At 46.1% G+C, this 21,778-nt stretch overlaps 1 protein-coding gene and 1 non-coding gene across 4 annotated transcripts in view; one reads left to right on the forward strand and one right to left on the reverse strand.

Moving 5' to 3' along the window:
- LOC113836531 lies at positions 1-107 on the forward strand. The gene has a single exon (XR_003486857.1). It is a non-coding gene; the product is annotated as a U6 spliceosomal RNA (small nuclear RNA).
- A 3,960-nt stretch (positions 108-4,067) lies between these two features.
- Positions 4,068-21,778, reverse strand: part of Ggta1 (glycoprotein alpha-galactosyltransferase 1 (inactive)) — a 65,919-nt gene continuing 48,208 nt past the window's right edge. For all 3 annotated transcript variants that reach the window (XM_027423667.2, XM_027423664.2, XM_027423665.2), the window contains 5 exons: positions 21,383-21,418; positions 18,525-18,593; positions 17,531-17,632; positions 11,681-11,818; positions 4,068-6,644 (listed from right to left, as the gene is read on the reverse strand). In XM_027423667.2, coding sequence (XP_027279468.1) covers positions 5,951-6,644; positions 11,681-11,818; positions 17,531-17,632; positions 18,525-18,593; positions 21,383-21,418 — 1,039 coding nt within the window. In that variant the 3' untranslated portion in view covers positions 4,068-5,950. The remainder of the gene's footprint in view (positions 6,645-11,680; positions 11,819-17,530; positions 17,633-18,524; positions 18,594-21,382; positions 21,419-21,778) is intronic.

A 21,778-nucleotide genomic window follows, 5' to 3' on the forward strand; every position in this document is an offset into this window, starting at 1 on the left:
GTGCTGACTTTGGCAGCACATATACTAAAACTGGAGCGATACAGAAAAGATTAGCATGACCCCTTTGCGAGGATGACAGCCAAATTTGTGAAGTGCTCCACATTAAAAAGAAAAAAGTGTAGCATGCATGTATGTATGTATGTATGTATGTATGTATGTATGTATGTATGTATATTTGGTTTCCCAGAGACAATGGAATGGGCCAGAGAAGCTGCTCAGTGAGTAGGGGTGCTTGCTGCTAAGCCTGAGGACCTGAGTTCAGTCCCTGGGACCTACATGGTAGAAGGAGAGAGCAGATTCCCCCAGAATGTCCTTGGACCTTACAGGGCACTAACATAGATACATAATAAATATGATAAAACAATTATTAATTTAAAAGAGAAAACGGAGCAGAATTCAAATTTAAACACTTTTTTCAAATTCAATTTATTTTTTAACTATACTTTTGATTAACCTAACATTTTTATTGATTATTATTTGAAAATTTTGAAAAATGCACCCGATCACATTCACTTCCCAGTCTTCCTAGGTCCACCCCCTACCCTTGTGACCTCCCCCAAAGCAAAGCAAGAGAAAAAGAAGAAAATACTGAGCCCAATCTGGGTTGTCCATATACTCTCTGGAGCATGTGGAGGTGGTGTCCTGCAGGTGTGAATGCCCTGCAGTCCATCAGATAAATGTAATAAGCGGCGGGTGAGCTTTCCATGACAGCCTGGATAGGAGGTCTCCAACTGATCCTGGCTACGACGCTGATGACCAGCGTTGCCTATGTAGTTAAGTAGGTTTGAGATCAATGGGGCAGGTAGTTGAAGGCTATAGCTCACCTTGGCGGAACACTTGGAGCAAGGGCCACTGAATTCTAAATCACTTCTTTAGTGCTTGTTTCTTGGTGTGTGTTGCATTGCTACCACAAAATACTGGAGTCTGGGTGCTTTACAAGAAAAAATGTGTGGCTTCCAGTTCCAGAAATCCAAGAGTGTGTCACTGGAATCAGCTGAGTTTCTGGTGAGAGCCTGCAGCCACTTCAACTCACAAGACTAAGTCAGGCATGCTTTGTGTGGAAGAGCACAGGTTTGAGCCCAGTGGTGGCATACACCTTTAATCCCAGCACTTAGGAGGCAGAGGCAGGCAGATCTCTGTGAGCTTGTGGCCAGCCTGGTCTACAAAATGAGTTCCAGGACAGGCTCCAAAGCTACACAGAGAAACCCTGTCTTGAAAATGAGAGAGAGAGAGAGAGAGAGAGAGAGAGAGAGAGAGAGAGAGAGAGAGAGGGGGGAGAGAGAGAGGGAGAGAGAGGGAGAGAGAGAGAGAATACCACAGGGTTTTTTTTTGGGGGGGGTGACAGGCTTGCTTGCTAACATTCAGCCTCACAGAAACTGATCTCCAGAGCAAGCCTTGCTCACTCATAAAAAAGCAATTCCTCATTCAAGGCCAACACAACTCAACACTGCCCCCTGGGCCCAAACCTCACTGTAAGCTTTATGGGGAGAACTGTAGCACCCTTGGAGCAGATAACCAACATGTCTCTCCCTGAAATCAGCGTTACTGTGATTGTCTCCCCTTCCCACTGTGCCTTTCTATTAACTGGAGTATGTTTAGGAGTGATTTAAGCTCTCTGTTCATTTCACAAACTGCAGAACATGCCTGCAGCTGTCCAAGCAAGACACACGTCCCTGACTTTGACCATCAGACTTCTGATAAGGAATAGCCATGTCCTCCACAGGAATTTTGTGCTGAGAAAATGAAAAGGCTGAAGACTGATGCCCACTAGAGGAGGAACCTATCTCCTGGAAACATTTCACATAGCCCTACAACATGTCAGATAGTCCTTCAGGACAGGCTGGAGCTGGGATGCTGACAGCAGTAAAACCTCACCTTGGCCAGGAACGCCTAGTTATGCATACCCCTTACTTTCTACTTAAATATAAAATAAACCTTGTGTCAGAACTCCTAAGAAGGGCTTGAGGGTGGCTGTCATTGGACCTCTTTATTTGTTCCTCTTCCTAATGTGTCCACATTGAATAAATCTCTCGGTGACTTTCACCATGGCTTATTTCTTTAATAAGCCTAGTGGGAATGTGTGGCCAAGGTTAACTAGTTGGAGCTGCCAGGGCCCAGACTCTGACCCTAAAAACTCCAATTAACAGTCAAATTAGCTACCTATACGACCCATAGAAGCAATTGTTAAATACTCTTAAGAAACCCAGTCCCTCAATCTGTAGACACCTGTGTCCTGCTGTGCTAGGGGGCTGTGCTGAAGTGTTGCAGAACAACTTTGGATCACGATGGAAGGATGGTTTTTGGATGTATGGGAAGGATGTCTGGATTCATGGCCAGAAGTGGAAGCTACTTCTCGAGGGCGGGACACCCAGTTACAGCCGTAGAGTTGGTGGTCACACCGATAGCAGCTCTCTTAGGACAGCGCTGTTTTCAGCTTTGAGACCTTCCATGCCCTTGGTTCTTGCTCACGCCCTGGCTATAGTGATGTGATTATGAAGTGTTCACAAGTGATACAAAAAAGGACACAAACGAGAAAGGAGGGAAAGGAAGAAGAAAGGTGGCCGAGGGTCTTGCTGATTTCCATGAGGGCTTCACATGCCATGGTGATGTCACCGGTGGATCATGGGCTCTCACAGACATGCTTATTAGTCATCTCACCCCTGTCTTCCATAGACCACTGCCCTCCAGGAAACCCTGTGAGGCTTAAACAGATCAAGACTACTCCTGGTCTTCATAACCAAGCTGTTTAGCCAAGACAGGAACCTCTCTCCCTCTGGACAGTTACAGCCAAGTCATTGTAAATGTTCTTATTTTCCCTAACTTTTCACAGCGGCACCCTCTAAGCTTGTAGGGCTAGTTTCATTTATCTACAGAAGCAACACCATTTCTACAAATATGCCACCTTCAATAGCATCAAATGTTTTTTAATCACTTCAGAAACTGGTTATCTTTGGAACTCCTGCCCCCTGGTGTCCACTAGAGGGAACTCCTCTGTTTGAGCTCTGGAATCTAGGGAGGAAGTGAGCTCTAGAACTGCTGAGGCTTAATCGGGCCATTTCCCACACAAACAAGATGTTTCTGTTAGTGAAATCTGAAAGAACATGACACCAGGGCTCTGAGATTGGCACTAATGACACTCTTGGGTTGGGGTTTACCGCCCTGTGCATCTGAGCATTGTAAAACATTTAGCTCAGTGTTCCAGTGTTCCACTAAATGCCACTAGCACCCACCCTTACACATGGGTTGTGACAAGCAAAAAACGCAGATATTGCCACTGCCAAATGGCTGCAAGGGCAGGGAAGGGAGCAAGTCCCACACTGAGAGGCACTGACTTGCTGATCCCCGCCCCATGGGCACCAAACCGTGTCTGCTCCAGCTCAGAGCCTCAGCCTGAACACAAGCTGCAACCCTCGAGTTCCTAGCTTGTGAACCACAGCAAGAAGGTTCTGTCTGCCAGACCACGAAGGAGGAAGTCGTGGCAGCTAGGACGTGAGGCACCTCAGTCACACTGCACCTAGTCAGGAAGCGGAGAGAAATGCTGGGGCTCTGCCTGCTTCCTCTTTTAGTCAGTCTTGGCCCTCACAGCTACTGCTGCCTTCCAGTTGTAGTTGGCCAGCTAACTCAAGCCAGTAACTCCCTTAGAGACACTTCATTTACACTGGGAGGGAGGGGAGCACGGCTGGGCTGGGAAAACGGCTGAGTTGATAAACTTGATTCCTGAGAACGCACAGAAAATATATGTGGGGGAGAGGGGAACAGCATGCAGCTGTAAGGGTGAAGGACAACTGAGGAAGACATCAGTGTCAACCCCTCCACACTCAGACACACACACACACACACACACACACACACACACACACAGCTTTATAATGTGGGAGTGACACCCTGCACTCTGTAGTCCTCTCTCTGTAATAGAACAGGCCCAGGAGGTCATGGCAGCTTTTCTGAGCCTAAGGTCCTAAAACCCTATACAATTACAATCATAACTGATACTTTTCAACATCTCTGGAAGAAAATGCATAATCCATGACCAGACCAGAATATACTGAGAAAAATAATTTATTCAATTATAAACCAGGATTCTTACTTTAAAAATGTTTAAACATTACCTTTAATAACACCCTAAATTTACTAAGTATTTAAATTTAGATGGATTTTTAAAAGTCAGAAAGTTCCCTCAAAATTCCTTCAGCCTTTTTTCTACACTTTCAGGACAGATCATTTCTTTGATTCAAGACTTAAGACATTAAACTCTCCCACTTTAGACCAGATCCCGCACAACCTGAGTGACAGAGAGGCAGAGATCTTAGCCAATGTGTTGTCTCTACTTCCTTTCGCAATCCCACAAATCTGGGAATTTTTTTTTGGGGGGGTGGTTTGTTGCTGCTGGGTATGGGACTTTTTTTTAAACTATTGAAGAGTAAGAGGTGGTTCACTGTAGACAAAATGCAAGCTCCTTTTTTATTGAAGCCCTTCACACCATACCTCAAGACAGTGCAATGGCATTTTAAATAAATTGCTTGAAAATGGAAACAGATGACACAACTGGAAGACAAGCAAAATATAAATATACGGACATATGGAAACACAGACTGACAACCCCCTTTATACTGATTTGCTTAAGTTACCATACAGAGCAGTGGTTCTCAACCTTCCTAATGCTGCAATCCTTTAATACAGTTCCTCATGTCAATTTATTAATTTATTAAATTATTTGTTGCTACTTCATAATTGTGACTTTGTTACTGTTATGAACCATAACGTAAATATCTGATATGCAGTATATTTGATATGTGACCACTGTAAGGGACACGACCCACAGTTTGAGAACCACTGATAATATAGAAGATTTTAAGGTCCCCTCAGAGAAGGGAACTGAACATTTAGCAGCTCAGTTATGGTGACTGGGTCTCCCATTGCTATTGAGTCAGCTGCCCATGTTGTCCAGTACGTCTGTCTGGCTGTTGCACTTGGATAGTGCAGACAGAACAGGGGGAAATGAGGTCACACAATGGAGGGCTTTCTCTTGATTCCAATCCTCCATGCTGGAGTATGATGGGCTGAGGAAGCTTGAGGTTCAGAGGTGGTAGAACCAGATGACAGAGTGTCTTCCCATGGAAATCAGGTCCTTGTAGTCCACTTCGGCCTTCTCCTTCCCTAAAGCCACACACTCCTCTCACCACAGTGCTCAACACGGAATATGACTTAGGCGCCTTCCATTCGATTCCTGCTATTAGGCACCGTTAAGAAGCTGCCTGTATTTGCAACTCAGTTCAAGTACTGACCCATGCCCTGTCCCTCCAGTATAGCACAAACTCTAAGTCGACAGCCCCAAATTTACTGGGACACTGAACATGTGCCACCATGATACCCATTGGTACTCTCTACCTTCCTTATAGACAGAAGCCAGACATTAGCCCAATGGAGTCTGAACTGCCAGTGGCCTGAAGCATTAGTTGGAAAGCCTTTGAAGACCACGAGGTGTCCTCATTACAGATCTCCTGCTGCAAAGTCTTTCCGTGTTGCTCTAGAACCCTCCCTACCAGGAAGGCCAAGGGGATAGTGCCCCTCACGCCGATCAGCCCATCTTGTTGCCAAGCACTTCTCTTAGCACCCTGTTCTCCAGTAAGCTATCTGACATACTGGGTAGAACGTTCTGGCTTTGTATTTACCTATGGCAAATTAATTTTGATTTCAGCTTATGTAGTATTTCCTCCAAACCCAGAATATATAAGAAATCGCTGAGAATTTACATTTGATTACTTGCCATAACCTCCTTCCCACATATTACAAGGCTCAAAGTTATAAGGAGAAATAAATAGTATGTGTTTGCCATGTTGGTGGGTTTTGGTTTTGATTTTTAAGGTAAAATCAACTGTTATTACTTTTTTGAGGAATTAGCCAGAATAATTCTCTGTCAAATTTAGAAACCTGCCAGCACAATTTGAAGTCAGACATTACTCCTAACCAAACTATACTCTTTTGTCTGCCAGGCTACCTTTACATTTTTAATTTCTGAAGGCAAGCCTATCTGATAGTCCCAACAGTATTCTGGAGATAAGATTTTAGTGGGTTTGTTGAAAAGGAAGTATTTGTTGAGGTGGCTCTCATCGTGCCACTCTGCTTCGATGTCATTGCTCTTGTCCTGGAGGATTCCCTCAAAGCACTCTCGGGTGAGGTTGAGAATGTGAATGGGTGTTCCTCCAAAAATGGCTGCGTGGTAATAAAAATCCCCCTGCCCAAACGGGATGTACGCCGCCGACAGTTTCCGCCTCTCATAGGTAAACTTGTCACGATCGGCCTTGTACCACCAGGCCTGGAGCTGAGCTACCAACTGGCCCAGAGTCTCCACACCGAAATTGTCTTGAAAGACCTGATCCACGTCCATGCAGAAGAGGAAGTCGACCTCGTGCTGTATGTGGGACAGGATGTGCTCCCCGATGGTCTTCATCCGCATCATGCTGATGTCCTGCCATCGCTTCTCGGACTTGATCTCAAACACTTGTAAGGAATGCAGAGGACTCAGGTGTATAGAAGGCATTCTGGAGGCATCGTCCACCATGACATAAAATATGACCCTGTGGCCAACCATGAAGTACCTGTTAGCAGACTCCAGAAAATCTTCCAAATAATGCTCTATGTACCTGAAACAGAGGGGGACATGTTTAACCATCACTAGTACCCTCACGGGGACACATGCTAGTTCAGCACCCTGGCTCCTCTCCACCAGCTGGTCCTTTCCCAGTCCTCAGGGAAAGTGGAATAACTTCTGCCACTGCCAACTCTGTAAGAACAACTGGGCATGCATAGCCCTGTCCTCCTGCTCTTGGAAGCAGGCCAGCCTGAGAGGTATGTGTTTTCAACTACCCGCTTTGCAGTAAGCCTCACGGTAAGGCTCTGTTCTCAAATTTGGAAGCCTGCCATCAAAGAAGGTGTAGCCCTGGAATACCCTGAGGCCAGTGTCGCTACTGCCAGGCCAAATGCAAAGCAAGTATGTTGCCCATGTCCAGCGGGCATTCATAACAACCTTATCTTCTCTGTGTTTTGTTAAGTCTAAGCATAGCACTGTCCCACCCTCCTTTGTGATACGAGGAATGGTGTGTAGGATGGAGATCGACTCCCACCGGCACCGTCCCATCATCCTCTGTGATGCAGGGAATGGTGGAAGATGGAAATCCCCACATTGCCTGGCCATTCTACAAACCTCCTACTGGTTACCTCAAACACCAGTGTATCATCCAGACAAATAATGATGTTACAAATCCATCCAAATACTGGAACAGTCTCTGATTCTCTTAATTTAACTTTTTTTTTTGAGACAGGTTATCATGTATGTCAGGCTAGCCTCAAACTCACTATGCAGCCAAGAATGACCTTGAACTTCTCATACTCCTGCTAGGATTACAAACATGCCACAACACGTGCAGTTTTTGTGGTACCTGGGATCAAACCTAGAGCTCCACTGCAAAGCTTAGTCAACCATCTAAGCTACAGTCTGGCTATATTTTAATACTTCTGTATTTTGAATTCTGAGCAAAACTGAGCTGAAAGTATTGGGAGTACCCAAATGCCTCCTGCCTAGACAAATGAACAACCTTCCTACTAGGACCACCATGCTCCAGACAGCAGGTTTGTAACAGTTGTCACTTCCACTGACAACATAGTTTCTACTAAGGTTCACTTTGGGAAATGTGCAAAAGCACAATGCCAGGCATATCCACCGCTGTGGTATCATTCAGAATAGCTTCACTACCCTAAGAATCTTCTAGGCTCTTCTTTTCTCCTCCTCTCTCCCCCAGCTCTTGAGTCAATAATCTTGTTCCTAACACTATAGTTTTGCCTCTTCCAGAATCAGAATCCAAAGCAGGGCAGTATGGACCTGTCATAAGGTTACTGTTGCCCTTGGTGGAACACCAACACCAAAAGCAAGTTCAGAAGGAAAATTATTTGGCTCACACATTCACATAGTAACCCACTGAAGTGACATGACAGGAACTCAAACAGGGTAGGAACCTGGAGGCAGAAGCTGATGCAGAAGCCATGGAGGTGTGCTGCTTATGGCTTGTCCCTCATGTCTTAGTCTGCTTTCTTATAGAATACAGGACCACCAGCCCAGGGATAGCCCCACCCACAATGGGCTGGGCTCTCCGCCATCAATTAGTCATTAGAAAATGCCCTGCAGCCTGATCTGAGGCTCCTCCTCTCTGGTGCCTCCAGCTGTGACAAGGTGATATAATACTGACAGCATAGGAACCTTCCCAGATTAGGTTCTTCACTTAGTGACAAAAATTTCTCCTTGCTTTCTATGGCTTCATAGCTCACTTTTTAGCAATGAATAATATTCTGTTATCTGAATGGACCACAATTCATTTTTTACATTTGCCTGTCAAAGGAAAACTTGTCTGCTCCCAAGTTTTAGCAATTATGAATAAAGCTTTTAAGAATATCTATATGCAGGTTTTTGTGTAGACATTTTTCAACTCACTTGGGTTAATACCAAGGAATTTGATGATTAGATTATGATAAGAGCATGTTCAATTTTGCAAGCAACTGCCAAAATTTCTCCCAAGATGGCTGTACCATATTATATTCCCACTAGCAGTAAACAAGGATTCTGATTACTTCACACCTTTTCAACATTTGGTATTGGCAGTTTTTTTTTTTTTTGCCATTCTAACAGATGAGATTTGTCAATTTGTCTATTTATCATTTGAGTGACATTATAGTGATGCCTTATACAAGCTCAAGCTACAGACTATTTTCCCAATTCATGCCAAGGAGACTGCAGAGATGAGGGGGAAGTCAGATGGTCCCTTTCCAAACCTCAAACTTACACACAGAGACTACGGACCATAGTTTACTGAGCACACAACTAGCCAAGCAGAATGACTAGTGTTTTTTTCTTTTTTAAAAAATACTTGCATTCTCTCTTTTTTTTTCCAATAATTTATTTTTATGTGCATTTGTGTTTTGCTTGTGTGTATGCCTGTGTGAAGTTGCCAGATCCCCTGGAACTGGAGTTACAGACAGTTGTGAGCTGCCATGTGTAAGCATTTTGACAGATCGGATGGGATGGATTACGGCACTTGAAAGCCGAAGAATACTGAGTGTTACAGCTCAGATGGAAAGGTATTCTGGCAATCAGGAGCCAAGGAATACCACAGGTCACAGTAAGCATAGCAGCTTACAGCCCTGCTTCAGGGAACGGCTTCCCAGTGTATCAGCTCTGCTCCTGCAGGAGAGGGCTTCCCTGGTAAAGTTGTTACAGTTCGGCAAGGAGAGCAGCAAAGTGTTACAGCCCTACTCCGATCTGCTCTCTGGTGAAAGAAGGTCTCACCTCAAACATCATTGAAGAGATTTATTGGGAGGGAAGAATCCAGGCAGCCACAAGCTGAACAGATACAGGGTTTATATGGGGAATCTTAGGGGAGTTTTTCCAGGGAGATTTCCAGGGTGGGGATTGGCCAGATTTCAATCCCTGAGCTCTGAATGGCTAAATCTCCTGCTCAGGGATTGGTTGGTTTTCTGCACAGGATTAGGGTCAGATTTGGCTCTGGTTTCAGGGCCAAAGTATGTTTCTTTCACTGGTCCTTTTTAGTCTTTTGGCTCTAATTTTAGGGCCAGGATGTATTTCTTTCTCTGGGTCTGATTCCAGGGACCAAGTGTGTTTCTTTGGCTGCCCTTTTTCCTCACACCATGTGAGTGCTGGGAATTGAACCCTGGGTCCACTAGAAGGGCAGCCAATACTATCAACCACTGAGCCATCTCTCCAATCTCTGTTTTGTTTTTCTTGATGCTTGGGTTGTTCTTTGCCATCGAAATAAATTTCACTTTTACTGTTGGCATTGCAAAGCTCAAGGTTTCTAGTACTGATTCTTTGGGTGGGGCAAATATATCCCAGTGGTAAAAGAGAGCTCTGACATGACTCCATGGCTGGAGGTCAAGACAGACTTCTGTACTCTGAACTTCAAGAAAAACTAATGTGCCTGAAGTTCGGGGAAACAATGCTTAGGGGAGTGTAGGGCAGTGTCACTGTGACATCTGAGGATGTTTAAGAGGTTAAGGTATCACAGTTGACTCCAGGCACTGAGATAAAAAGCAAAGCAAAAGTCACACCTCCCGGAGGTCCAGGTGCATTTCCTCTGGGATTCACCACTGCAGACTGGCCTAGCTGGGAGCACGGCTTTCACCAGGAAGTGGGAGGCAGTTGTAGGACTTTTTTTTATTGTTTTGTTTTCTATTTTCCTGCAAAGTTGTAATTGGATGGTTGATAGCATTGTGAGACAGTGGGTTCATTTTGTTCTTTGGGGATCAAATCAATGTGTAATATAGCTGTCTTTCCCTTCTGTGCCAAAAGTGTTTGCTAAGTTGAGCCTTGAATCCCACCCTAAAAAATACAAATTCTTCTAGTGAAATGTCCAAACTCCACAGCCACTGTTTCCCATTGGGATGCCATTGGACCCCAGGGACTCAGCACACTGAGCAATGCTAAAACTTCCCAAAGACAGCACTGGGCGCTGTGGGGGCCCTGTGGCATCATCACGGTGCTGTCTTTTAGGTTCTTGTCAAAGATCAAGGTCAGGCCAAACTGCCCCTTCTACTCCTTTTGAACATGGCAGGGGAGTCAACATCCTGTTGATTTTGTCACTTTTTCATAAGAGGTTCCAACACAGAGGCTCAGAGGGCAGAAAAAGAAACATAACAGTAAGAATTCTCAGTATGTAAGGGCACTTGCTGCCAAGCCTGAAGACTTAAGTTGGATCCCCAGAACCCACATAGTGGAAGAAGAGAGCCAACTCCTGAAAGTCATCGTCTGACCTACACACACACACTAGATACAAAACTTTTTTTTTTTTTTTTTTTTTTTAAACAGAGGGTGATTCTCTCAGAGAAGCCTACACTCACACACTCTCCAATATGTCTTACTTTGTTGGTGGCTCTCTCATAATCCTGACTTGTCCTTTCTTAAAACATCCTTAAAAATGCAACTCTGCCTCAAGAAAAGAAAGAAAGAAAGAAAGAAAGAAAAGGAAAAAAAGAATGAAAATATAAACCTAATGTTTTAGTTTAGGGGAAAATGGTTAATGCACTAAGAAAACAAAATGGGTTAGACTAAAACCAATGGCATAGCTTCAAGAATGAGTACAATGTTTCTGCATCCAGCTCTAAATAAGGAAGTGGAAGCTGCTGCAGCCAGAACCTGTCCAGGCTCAGCAGGTTCTGATCATCCAACACCAGGGTCAAATCCTCCGGGAAGGTCCAGTAGACAGGACCAGAGGGGCCCATGAGAGAGCAGCAGCCACATGTCAGCCTGGAAACCATGGAGCACAGAGCACACTCCACAACTTCTAACCCCGTCCTTGGTCCTGGGCATTAACAGCTGGCATTTGGGGCCTCCCTAGGAAAGCCCTAGAGGTCAGGGAGGAGGGAGCGGCAGGCATGCTCTTAGCTCTGGGTTCCGGTGGCACTGAAGACAGTTCTCTCCGTTCTGTGGTGGGAATGGGTGGACTTACCTACTATTGATTTTGCTCCTCAGCTGTCATCAGAAAGGAAATGGAAGTCTCCTTCCTAGTAACTCAAAGTAAGGGAGGCTTCTGTAGGGCTACGGGTCCCTCACAATGACTTTGATGGTAAAACAAGAAAAAAAAAAATCAAGGGCAAGTTTGTCATTTTTGCTTACTTTCCCACAGCAAAAACCGTCAGCCCCACGGTGATTTTCTGTCTGGCATAATACTTTTCCAGCAGAGCTCTGTCATAAGTGCCTTCCCACACAATTGGCGCCTTCCATGGGGTCACCGTCAAAACCTCTGGGCGGTTCCTGGTGACAAAACATGCAACACTGTGAGTCAGGACCTCTTTGCTAAGGTGAGAGACTGGCCAAGGAAGAGGAGGCCAGCAAGAGTCATGGTGACTGTAGCTGAATCCTGACTGAAGCATCATCCTAAATGCTTGAATAGGTGTGCCATGTGCCTGGGTGGCACTGGGTCCAGGGGGCTGCTCAAGTACCTTCTCAGATTCTCATCCGGTGACATCACGAGACACTGTCTGCTCATGTACCAAGGCTGACCTCAAACTCCCTATATAGCCCAGGATCACCCTGAACTTCTGTGCTGAGATTACAGGCATGTACCACCATGCCCTCTTCATGAGCTGCTGGGAATAGAATTCAGGTTCCATGTATGCTTGGCAGGCTCTCTACCAAACGGTCCACACTCCCAGCACTTCTGCATTTCTCTCCATCCCCTAACTGACATGTTTTGGTCATTTATTTATCCTTGAGAATATCATCAGAGCCCAAGAAGACCCTAAGATATGATGCAGGGGAATGAGAGAAAGAAGTCAGAGCTGAGAGAGAAAGTCCTCTTCCTGTTTTTTGCCAGAAAGGGCCCCAGACTCAGGGGATGCTGGTGTTATCGGCTTGCAGGATGAAGACACTCTAGAGACATGCATGTCCTCTCCCTTTGGCTAGCAGGCTATTGAGACAATGTGCTTCAAGAAATGGGGACTTCTCCAGCAGTCTCCTACTGCAGGAAGAGAAACGCCCAGGCTGGTACCAGCCAGAGGAGGAGTTCGTCTCACTAGGAAGTGGTCTCAGAAGTTCTAACAACTTGTGAAAGCACTGAAAGACAGGCTGCTGTGGTGAGTCGGATGGGTTGATGGTGGGCAGTTAGCTATGCACACCTCTTGTCTAGTTCTTAAACCTAAACATCAGTAAGTGCCCCAAAGACTGAGTTAGGGGGTCACTAGACCCAATAGGAACACATCAAATAATCCCCTTCCTCCCATTTTCACTACTGGAATGCATGTTTGCATGTGTGTGAGCGCAGTGTATGTACACCCCAGGCTGATGTTGGAAGTCTTTATTCACTGAGACAGGGTCTCTCATGTCAACCCAGAGTACATCAGTGCAGACTAGTCTAGCCAGCCACCTTGTTCTGGGGAGTTCTGTCTCCAGCTTTGAGGCAGTGAAATCACAGGCATGCTGCCACCCCCCAGCCAGCATTTTACACGGATGCTGGGAGCTGAACACATGCTAACAGAGTAGAGCAAGAGATTCGTCCATGTTACATCTCTCCGGTCTCCTTAATTAGTGCGTCGTCAGGGCTGCCCTGGGGTAACACTGGTGTTCCCAATTCCATTTTATAGACAAGGACACACAAGTGCCCAGAGAGGAAGGGCCTGGGGGTGGGGGTGGGGGGCAGCATAGCCAAGGCTGGAAAGCAGAGCTTTGGCAAAGACCCTTCCACCCGCCCACCTTGTCTCTTCACTAGTGACACAAAAGTGAGCAGGGGGCTTGTTTTAATTACTCAGAAAGCTCGAATGAGACCCAGCAACACCAACACAGGGAGCCAGGCAGGTAGTAACAGTGACTCTTGACAGTTGAGAGCAGGAAGGACAGAAGGCAACAGAGCCTAGCAGGGGTGGAGTCTAGGCAGCAGTACAGTGTAGACTCACACTGGATCTCCAACTCACTTGGGACAGACTGAAGTACACAGAGGGTAGGCCCTGGGCTGGGTGGAACACATGTTGGCCCAGCTTGTTTAGCTTTGCACAGTGTTTACCTAATATTTAAACCTAAAGCTCACCGGCTCCCAATGCTGACATCCCGCCTGTGTGGCTCTGGCCCTTACTTGTGCTTCCTGGGAGGTGGGGGCACCAACCAGGGAGGCACGTGGGTCTGCAAGGACAATGAGATACACTCTGATCCTCGATGGCTGCATGCATGTGGCCCTGCTGCTGTTATTGGAAGGATCCAAGAGGAATGTCCCCAGTACCTTCCACAGTGGCTGGAGGGCAGGGTGTGTACACACCTGTACTTGACATCAGCAACACTGCCATCTGCTACAGAGAGCCTGATACTCAGACTGGGGAAGGTGCCCGTCACCAGGCTCTGCTCTCTGACTCTTGAGATGACCTTGCCCTCCCCCCATCCCCAGCCTGTATAGCCTCTGGCTAGCCTCTTTGTGATCCGGGACAGCTGGAAGTACCCCCCTTGGTATAGTGGCAGGGCAGGGAAAGACCTACTGGCTACCTGCTCTCCTAGACACCTGGTGCCTTGATGCCAGCTTGCTTGGAGTCTCAAAGTGAAACTTGGCTCCATCTCTAACATGTCATGTGTGCCTGCTGCAGGGTGGACACAGGTGCTTGGGCACCCTTAGTCATAAGAGATACCACAGTGACTCTACCAACCCTAGCCAGGCTTGTCTTTATCACAGGCCTGTGACATACTATATCCCCATTATCCAGGTATGAAAAACAAGGCTCAAGGAAAGCCATATAATTAGCCATGGATGCTGACAATTACATAAATGAACACAGAGCACTTCCCGTGAGTCTTGGTAGCATGTGAAGGTTCATTCTTTTGCGACAGGGTCATGTCTGAAGTCAACTGAATCCACTAGCTCATTAAGCAATATTATCTGCCAGTGCTCTGAACCAGAATCTACAGGGCTTACATTTCATGTGCAAGTAACTAATTGACTCCTATTTAATCAATTATGAACCTGGAACAGGATGGTTAAGTAATTTGCCTGAAGTCACACAGCTACTAAGGGGGAAAGCCTAGACTCAACCCAGAGAGGCTTTCTCTGGAGCCCAGTGCTTTGAGCCCCAGTCTCTATTGCTCCTGATATGGACACTGGTGTGCTGATAAAATCTGGATAAATCCCATATTTACTTTTGTCCATTCAGTGGCTAACTGTGGCATCTCGATGTGATTGAGCCTTTGTGTTGCTGTTGCTTGTTAGGAGCTTGCAGGGCCTGGCTTTGTTGGCTCTCACTTTAGAGCTTTGCCCTGGTGGTATATTTAGTCCTGTTGCACTCTGTCTGGCCTTAATGAATGACAAGATTTCAAAACAAAAAGGGAAAGGAAATAAACATATACAGTTTCTATTTCTCAAAACCAGCATTGTGAATGTCACCTCCCTCATATGTCACAGCCTTGTCTGCTGGGCTGTTAGTCTGGGCCTGTCAATGACGGAAGGATGTCTCAGGAACTCTAACCAAGCCAACTTCCTCAGCCAGTCTTGCTGCTATACATGAGTCACAGTATTATCTGCTGTTCCTTATGAGAGGCAGAATTTCTCTCCTTTTAATGAAAAGGAGTAGGCACATATTTATTCTTCTGTGTGTACCAGGAGCAAAGTACAAGCCTTTCACACCTGCATTTAATCTCTGCACCAACCACTGCCACTTTACAAGTCAAGTGAGGCCACGGAAGAGGAAGGGGACTCAGCCACTGATCACCTAATTTATACAAAGAGCCAAACTGAAGTCAATGACAACTAGTCCTTCCCCTTGAGAACCTCTGATTCCCTGTAGGAGATCAACCTGCCAGCACACTTAGCCACATGGCCTCTCAGGCCCTGTCTTCTAGAAACCGAGTAAGAACCCCAGCATCCACTTTGGTTACTTGAGCTGGAAGACAAAACAGTACTATTAAAAATTAATGCTAAATTAAAAATTGAAACATTCTATTTCCCAGCAGTTAATTGTTCAGCTCCATTGACAATTCCAGCACGTTGGTGGCCCTTGGCTAAGAAGCCAGACAACAGCCTGGAAATTCAGGTGCAAGGAGGTGGGAGGGAGGATGAGGGGGAGACCAGCCTCCAGGAGCAACCAGCCTGAAGCAACTTAGTCATCAAATCCACAACAATATCCCCAAAGGAAGCCACCGAGATACCGTCAACTGCCTTAGCCAAGATCACCACGACAGAGTTCTAAAAGGAGAGAGGAAAAGTGCCAGCAAAGAACCATTCAAATGCCTTCCTTCTGAAGGGGACACTCAGCACTGTGTGACATCGGGGCACTTGGCCCCGTGTGACCTCAGTGTGTCCATATCCACCATACAGGGCAAAAGCTTCTGGGAAAATCACAGGCCTCCTGGAATAAAGCATTGGGGGCTCTAGGTTACTAAGACTTGGTTTTCAATTCGATGTCTTTATGCAGAGGTACATTAATGGTATCCAGGGGTTATCCAGAGAAGTGTTAGAACTCTGTGAATTAGGCCAGCAAGATGGCTCAGCAGGCAGAGGCACTTGCAGGAAACCTGACAAGCAGAGTTTGATCTCCAGTACCCACACAGTGGTGGGAAGAGAACCAACTCACACAAGCTGTCCTCTGACTTCTCCATGAGTGCCTTGTCACAGGTGCACAAATAAGTCAATATTTAAAATTCTTAAGAATCACATAGTAAACTGAAGAAAAGATATGGAGCGCACATCACCCAACCACCAAAGACCTGATGGCAGCATGAGTGGGTGGTGGCTGCGCAGTGGAGAAAGGATGTAGACAGGACTGGGAGCAAGAACTGATAAAAGAATGAAGACTTAGTGGACAAAGGAACAATTCTCCCAGACTCAGACTGAGCTGTTTACTAAGGGTGGAAGCGAGAAAGAACAGGGCAAGGTGGAACTGAGGAGTCCCTGTGGGTCTTATGGGCAAAGAGAGATGGTAGGCAGGCAGGTCGGCCAGTACAGGCCAGGGCTGAGGAGCACTCGGGCTGAAGACACGGCTGCGACAGTCGGCCTCCCCACGCTATCTGAGGCCAGGAAATGGATAGAGGCATGATGGAAAACAGCACAAAGAAGATGCAGTGTGGAAATGCCCAGAAACTCCTGGCAGGAAGAGGGAGCCCGCCTTGCTGGGACAGTGAGAGGAAGATGACCAGGAGGGGAAAAGACGGAAGGCAGAGAGCACAATGTGGAAATGTGCGTGCACGACACTGTCCCAGCTCTGCGGCAGTTTACAGAAAGGATACATCCACAGCACATAAAAATACTGTTTCCTCATTCACTCCTTCATCTAGTCACTCACTTATTCAAGAAATAGATTTTGGTGCCTTGAGAAAGCTTCAGTGTGATGGTGGTTCAAGCCAATACTCTTTATTTGTGTGTGCATGGGTAGATATATGTATGTGTGTATATGTGTGTGTGTACGTGTGTGTTTGTGTATGTATGCGTGTATGTATGTATATGTGTGTGTGTGTATGTATTTGTGTGTGTGTAGACCAGAGAACAATCTTGGGTGTTCTTCCTCAGGTGCCATTCATTTTTTTTTTTTTTTGAGACACAATTTCTCACTGGCCTAAAACTCATAAATTAGGACAAAGTAGCTGACGAGCAAGGCTTAGGGATCACTGCCCCACCTCCCCATTTGTTGTTTGCTCGTGTAATGAGTAATTCCATGGCCCCAAATCTCTTAGCTCATGAGTCCTACTTCAGGGATGAGGAGTCATCTGAATCTAGAGAGGATTTTCCTGGCCCACTCCAGACCCTGCAGACTTCCATAGATCCTATGCGGCCTATGTTTTATGCTTTACCTACCACCGGACATTTCTTGTTGCAATTACCCCAGTGCTCAGTCTGTTTGACTCATAGTACCCAGACATCAGTTTCTTAGCCAAAGCCCACTGATGAAGGTCTAATAGATGCTAAGACACCCGCTTCCCACCAGCACCACACTTAGCGCGCCCCAGCGCGCCTGCCCCACCCCCAGCTCCGACCTCAGTGCACTAGGTCTCCATCCTTACTTTGGATTAAACCAGTCCCACAGCCGAAGCTCTTCAATGCTGTCTTCCTTCTGCTGCTTTTCTCTCCCTCTTTCTACGTCCTCTTCTTGGTAACTGTGGGTCCTGTGTACAAAAAGAAAAACAGCTGGGTGAGGTCAGATGGCTGCGCAGTGGTGCTCTCTCATGACTTGTGTCTTGGGTGGAGAGAGAGCGCATCACTTACAACACTAGGCATGGATTCCACATACTTCAGGCAAAGGTGCAGCATTTGTCTCTCTTGCCACCATGTAGGTCAGCAGTTAGGTTTCAAAGACCCTGTAACCCTCGGTTATCCCAGGAGTGTCCTACTGAAATGTCTATTCTGAACTTTAAACTTCAGCCTTAACTTTACCCTTAACTGGAAAAAGGGCACAGGAAAGAGGGAGAGAGAGACTCCAGAATTCCACCTGTAAGGGTCCTTTGAACTGGTGAGATGGCTCCTTCAGTAACACTGCTTGTCATGAAAGCCTGATAACCTGGGTTTGATTCCCAGAACCCACAGTGGAAAGACAGAAATGTCTCCTGAAAGTTGTCTTCTGACCTCATGTGTGTTGTGGCATGCATGTATCTGCATTCATATACACATCACACACACACACACACACACACACACACACTCTCATATACACATATGCATTCACACACATATCACTCATACTCACACTCATCACACACATACACATTGCACACACATAACACAACCACATACACACATCACACACACCACATGCAAACACACACACACATGCACATATCACATATCTATCACACATACACATGCACACATCACACACACCACATGCAAACATACATCTCACACACACACACACACACACACACACACAGGAACAACAGAAATTAAAAACAGCAACAACAAAAGGGACTCCTTGAATGAGTTCAGTAAGCCAGAAAGAGTGAGTGTGGTAAGGCCACAGCTCTGAGTGTGGTGGATGAAGAACCCATCCCAATCCCTTACCCATTGTTAAGCCAGCTTGGGAGCCACCACCAGTTCTTCTGCCTGCTGCTGTCACCAACCTCTGGAATTCTAGGAAATGGAAAAGCATATTAACATTTCTAGAAAACAAGGCAGTCTCCAGCTGAACGGAGGGGGTTTCTAGTGTTTAAGTGCCAGACATGACTATTAAAAGTGAATTTTATCAGGGCAGTGGTGGTACAGACCTTTAATCCCAGCACTCAGGAGGCAGAGGCAGGCGGATCTCTGTGAGTTCAAGGCCAGCCTGGTCTATAGAGCAAGTTCCAGGATAGCTAGAGCTATTACATAAAGAAATTCTATCTCAAAAAACAAATAAACAAACAAAAGGGGAATTTTAAGCTGTTAGTTCATAAAAAAAGGGGGGTGGGAGGGAGAAGCAAAAGCCTGAGCTAAAAGGAAGAGGCCAGACCAGCTGTCCTTTTCCGAGAAGCCCCAGGACTTTGTTCCCTAGTCTGGAATCCCTGAAGGATGAGGGGCAGAAAAAACAATGATGGGGACCCTTGGGACACATAAGCCTGTGGCCCAAAGCTCTGCTTGCTAAGGGAGTGACTATGGTAATGACCAATGAGACAGTAGACATGTAAGCGCTTGGTGACAGAACTTGGCTACTATGAGGGATTATCTTTTGTTTTTAATTATTTTAATTTCATATGCATTAGTGGTTTTTGCCTCCATGTATGTCCATATGAGGGTGTTAGACATCCTGGAATTGGAGTTACAGACTATTGTCAGCTGCCATGTATGTGCTGGGAATTGAACTTAGGACCTTTGGAAGAGCAGCTAGTGCTCTTAACCATTGAGCCATCTTCCTAGCCCCATGGGGGTAATCTTAATTAAAACAAAAAACAAACCATGCATCTTCCAGAGAATGATAGTGCAAATGTTTGTGTGTGTGTGTGTGTGTGTGTGTGTGTGTGTGTGTGTGTGTGTTACAAAGGCCAGTCTGAGAAAAATTCCAGTTGCCCAGTCTGCTTTGTGAAGTCTGAGGACTGACAAAGGAGAAGTTAGAAAACTGCCCCAATTTGAGATAATTTGCATACTCTCTCCTTGTGAAAAATCTCTAATTTGGGGTCTCTAGGATGAGAAAAAAAGGGGGGAAGTTGGAATAAGGTGGCAAGATTACCCTGAACAGGGACACAGTATTAGGGGAGAAGGGTCCTGTTGTGTAGTTCAGGCTAATCCTCCCACTTGGCCTTTGGCTGAGATGAAAGGCAAACTTCACCAATCCTGGCTAAGAAAACCACTATAGAGTTCATCCGGAAGTGTCTGAGATGGTTAATGAACCAAAGGTGTGATTATGATAAGTGGGAAACACCATAAGAATAAAATCACAGGAAATAGAAAAAGAGAGACCAACAAGATGTCTCAGTGGGTAAAGAGGTACTTGCTACCAAGTCTGATGACCTGAGTTCAATTCCTGGAACCCATATGGTAGAAGGAAAGAACCAAGTTATCCTTTGATCACCACATGTACACATGCAGTCACACAAACATGTGCATACACACAGAGAGACAAACACAGACACCCCAAAACACAAAGACACACACAGAGACACATACAAACCAAGATACACAGACACCACAGAGACATATACAGACACAGATACACACAGACACAGATACACACAGACACACAGACACACAGACACACAGACACAGACACACACACACAGACACACAGACACACACACACAGACACACACACACACACACACACACACACACACACACACACACACACACACACACACGATTTTTTTAACAATGAAATATTAGTGGTCAGGAACACTGCTCCATAGGTAAAGTGCTTGTCTCAGATGCATGAGGACCTGAGTTCAGATTCCCAGTACCCACACTGAAGTCGGGGAGAGTTGTGTTCATCTAGAATCCAGCACTTGTGGAGAGGTGGAGACAAAAGGATTCCGTGGCCAGTCAGTGTAGCCAAAAATGATGATCTCTGGGTTTAGTGAGAAACTTTTTTTTTTTTTTTTTTTGGTTTTTTGAGACAGGGTTTCTCTGTGTAGTAGCTTTGGAGCCTATCCTGGCACTTGCTCTGGAGACCAGGCTGGCCTCGAACTCACAGAAATCCACCTGCCTCTGCCTCCCGAGTGCTGGGATTAAAGGCATGAGCCACCAATGCCCGGCATCAGTGAGAAACTTTTGTCTCCAAAATTAAGGTAGAGAATAATAGGGAAAGATACTCAAAGTTGCCTCCTGGCCCACAATGGTACACACATAGGCAGACATACTTACAGAAACATGCACACACATGCACATACCACACACACCCCCAACGATCTGGTAACCCCAGGATGCATTTTCACGTGACCTTGGCCATTCCAAATACAATTTTCAAGTTTGTTCTCATTTTTAAGCTGAGGTGTGGGCTTTGTGGGTTTGAGCATGTAGCTAAGGTCCCTCAGCAGTAAGGACACAATTCAGATAATGTCTGGGAGTAGATTACAGTCAAAAAGGGTAAGGTATGGCACAAGCAGTTAAGGAGAATAATTTATTCCAAGCTTCCTGGCCACCACACCAAAGACAGGAAAATATAGCTTAGCAAAGCTCCCCACTCAGTCAGACAGATGCCACCATTTGAAGAGTCCCCTGAGCAGAACTTAGGGCAAAACATGTCACTATTCTATAAAGCCCAGTGTGGGGACTGGCAGAGTATAGTCCTGACCCCAGGGCCCTAGGCATCCCTCCTTCTCCTTGTCCCCCACCCCACCCCCACTGTGGTCTGAGCACCCCTAGTGGCTGGCATGTAGAGAATCTACTGCAGAGGGCTAAAAGACCAGTGATGGAAATATCAGGTAGATGTGCAGGTTCAGAGCACTTACTTCATGTGATATATCCACAAGAAGGAGCCTTCTGGGCTAAGGGCAAACAAGAAACAAAAAGATGTCACTTTACTTTTAGTTCTCTGAGAGGTTTCACTGTTTCTAACTCCTCCCAGGCTCCACCTTCCCTTGAGACCAGTGACAAAGGCCCTGGTGATTCCCACAAGCAATGCCAAGGAAGGGAAGGGGCATTTGACAGTCTCAATTCCTGTTTTTGTTTGGGGGAATTTTTCCCCCTCTCTTTCTCTCATTTAAGGTTGGTTAGCTGTTCTGGACAGGAAGGCCCCCCTGGACAGGAAGGTCCCCCTCTACCACATTCCCAGATGCTGGGCAGAGAGGAAGCCTGAGGCTGGGGGGGGGGGGACGGGGGACGGGACACATTGGTGGGTAACCATC

This window comes from Cricetulus griseus, chromosome 6, assembly GCF_003668045.3.
Source record: "Cricetulus griseus strain 17A/GY chromosome 6, alternate assembly CriGri-PICRH-1.0, whole genome shotgun sequence".
Taxonomy (NCBI): domain Eukaryota; kingdom Metazoa; phylum Chordata; class Mammalia; order Rodentia; family Cricetidae; genus Cricetulus; species Cricetulus griseus.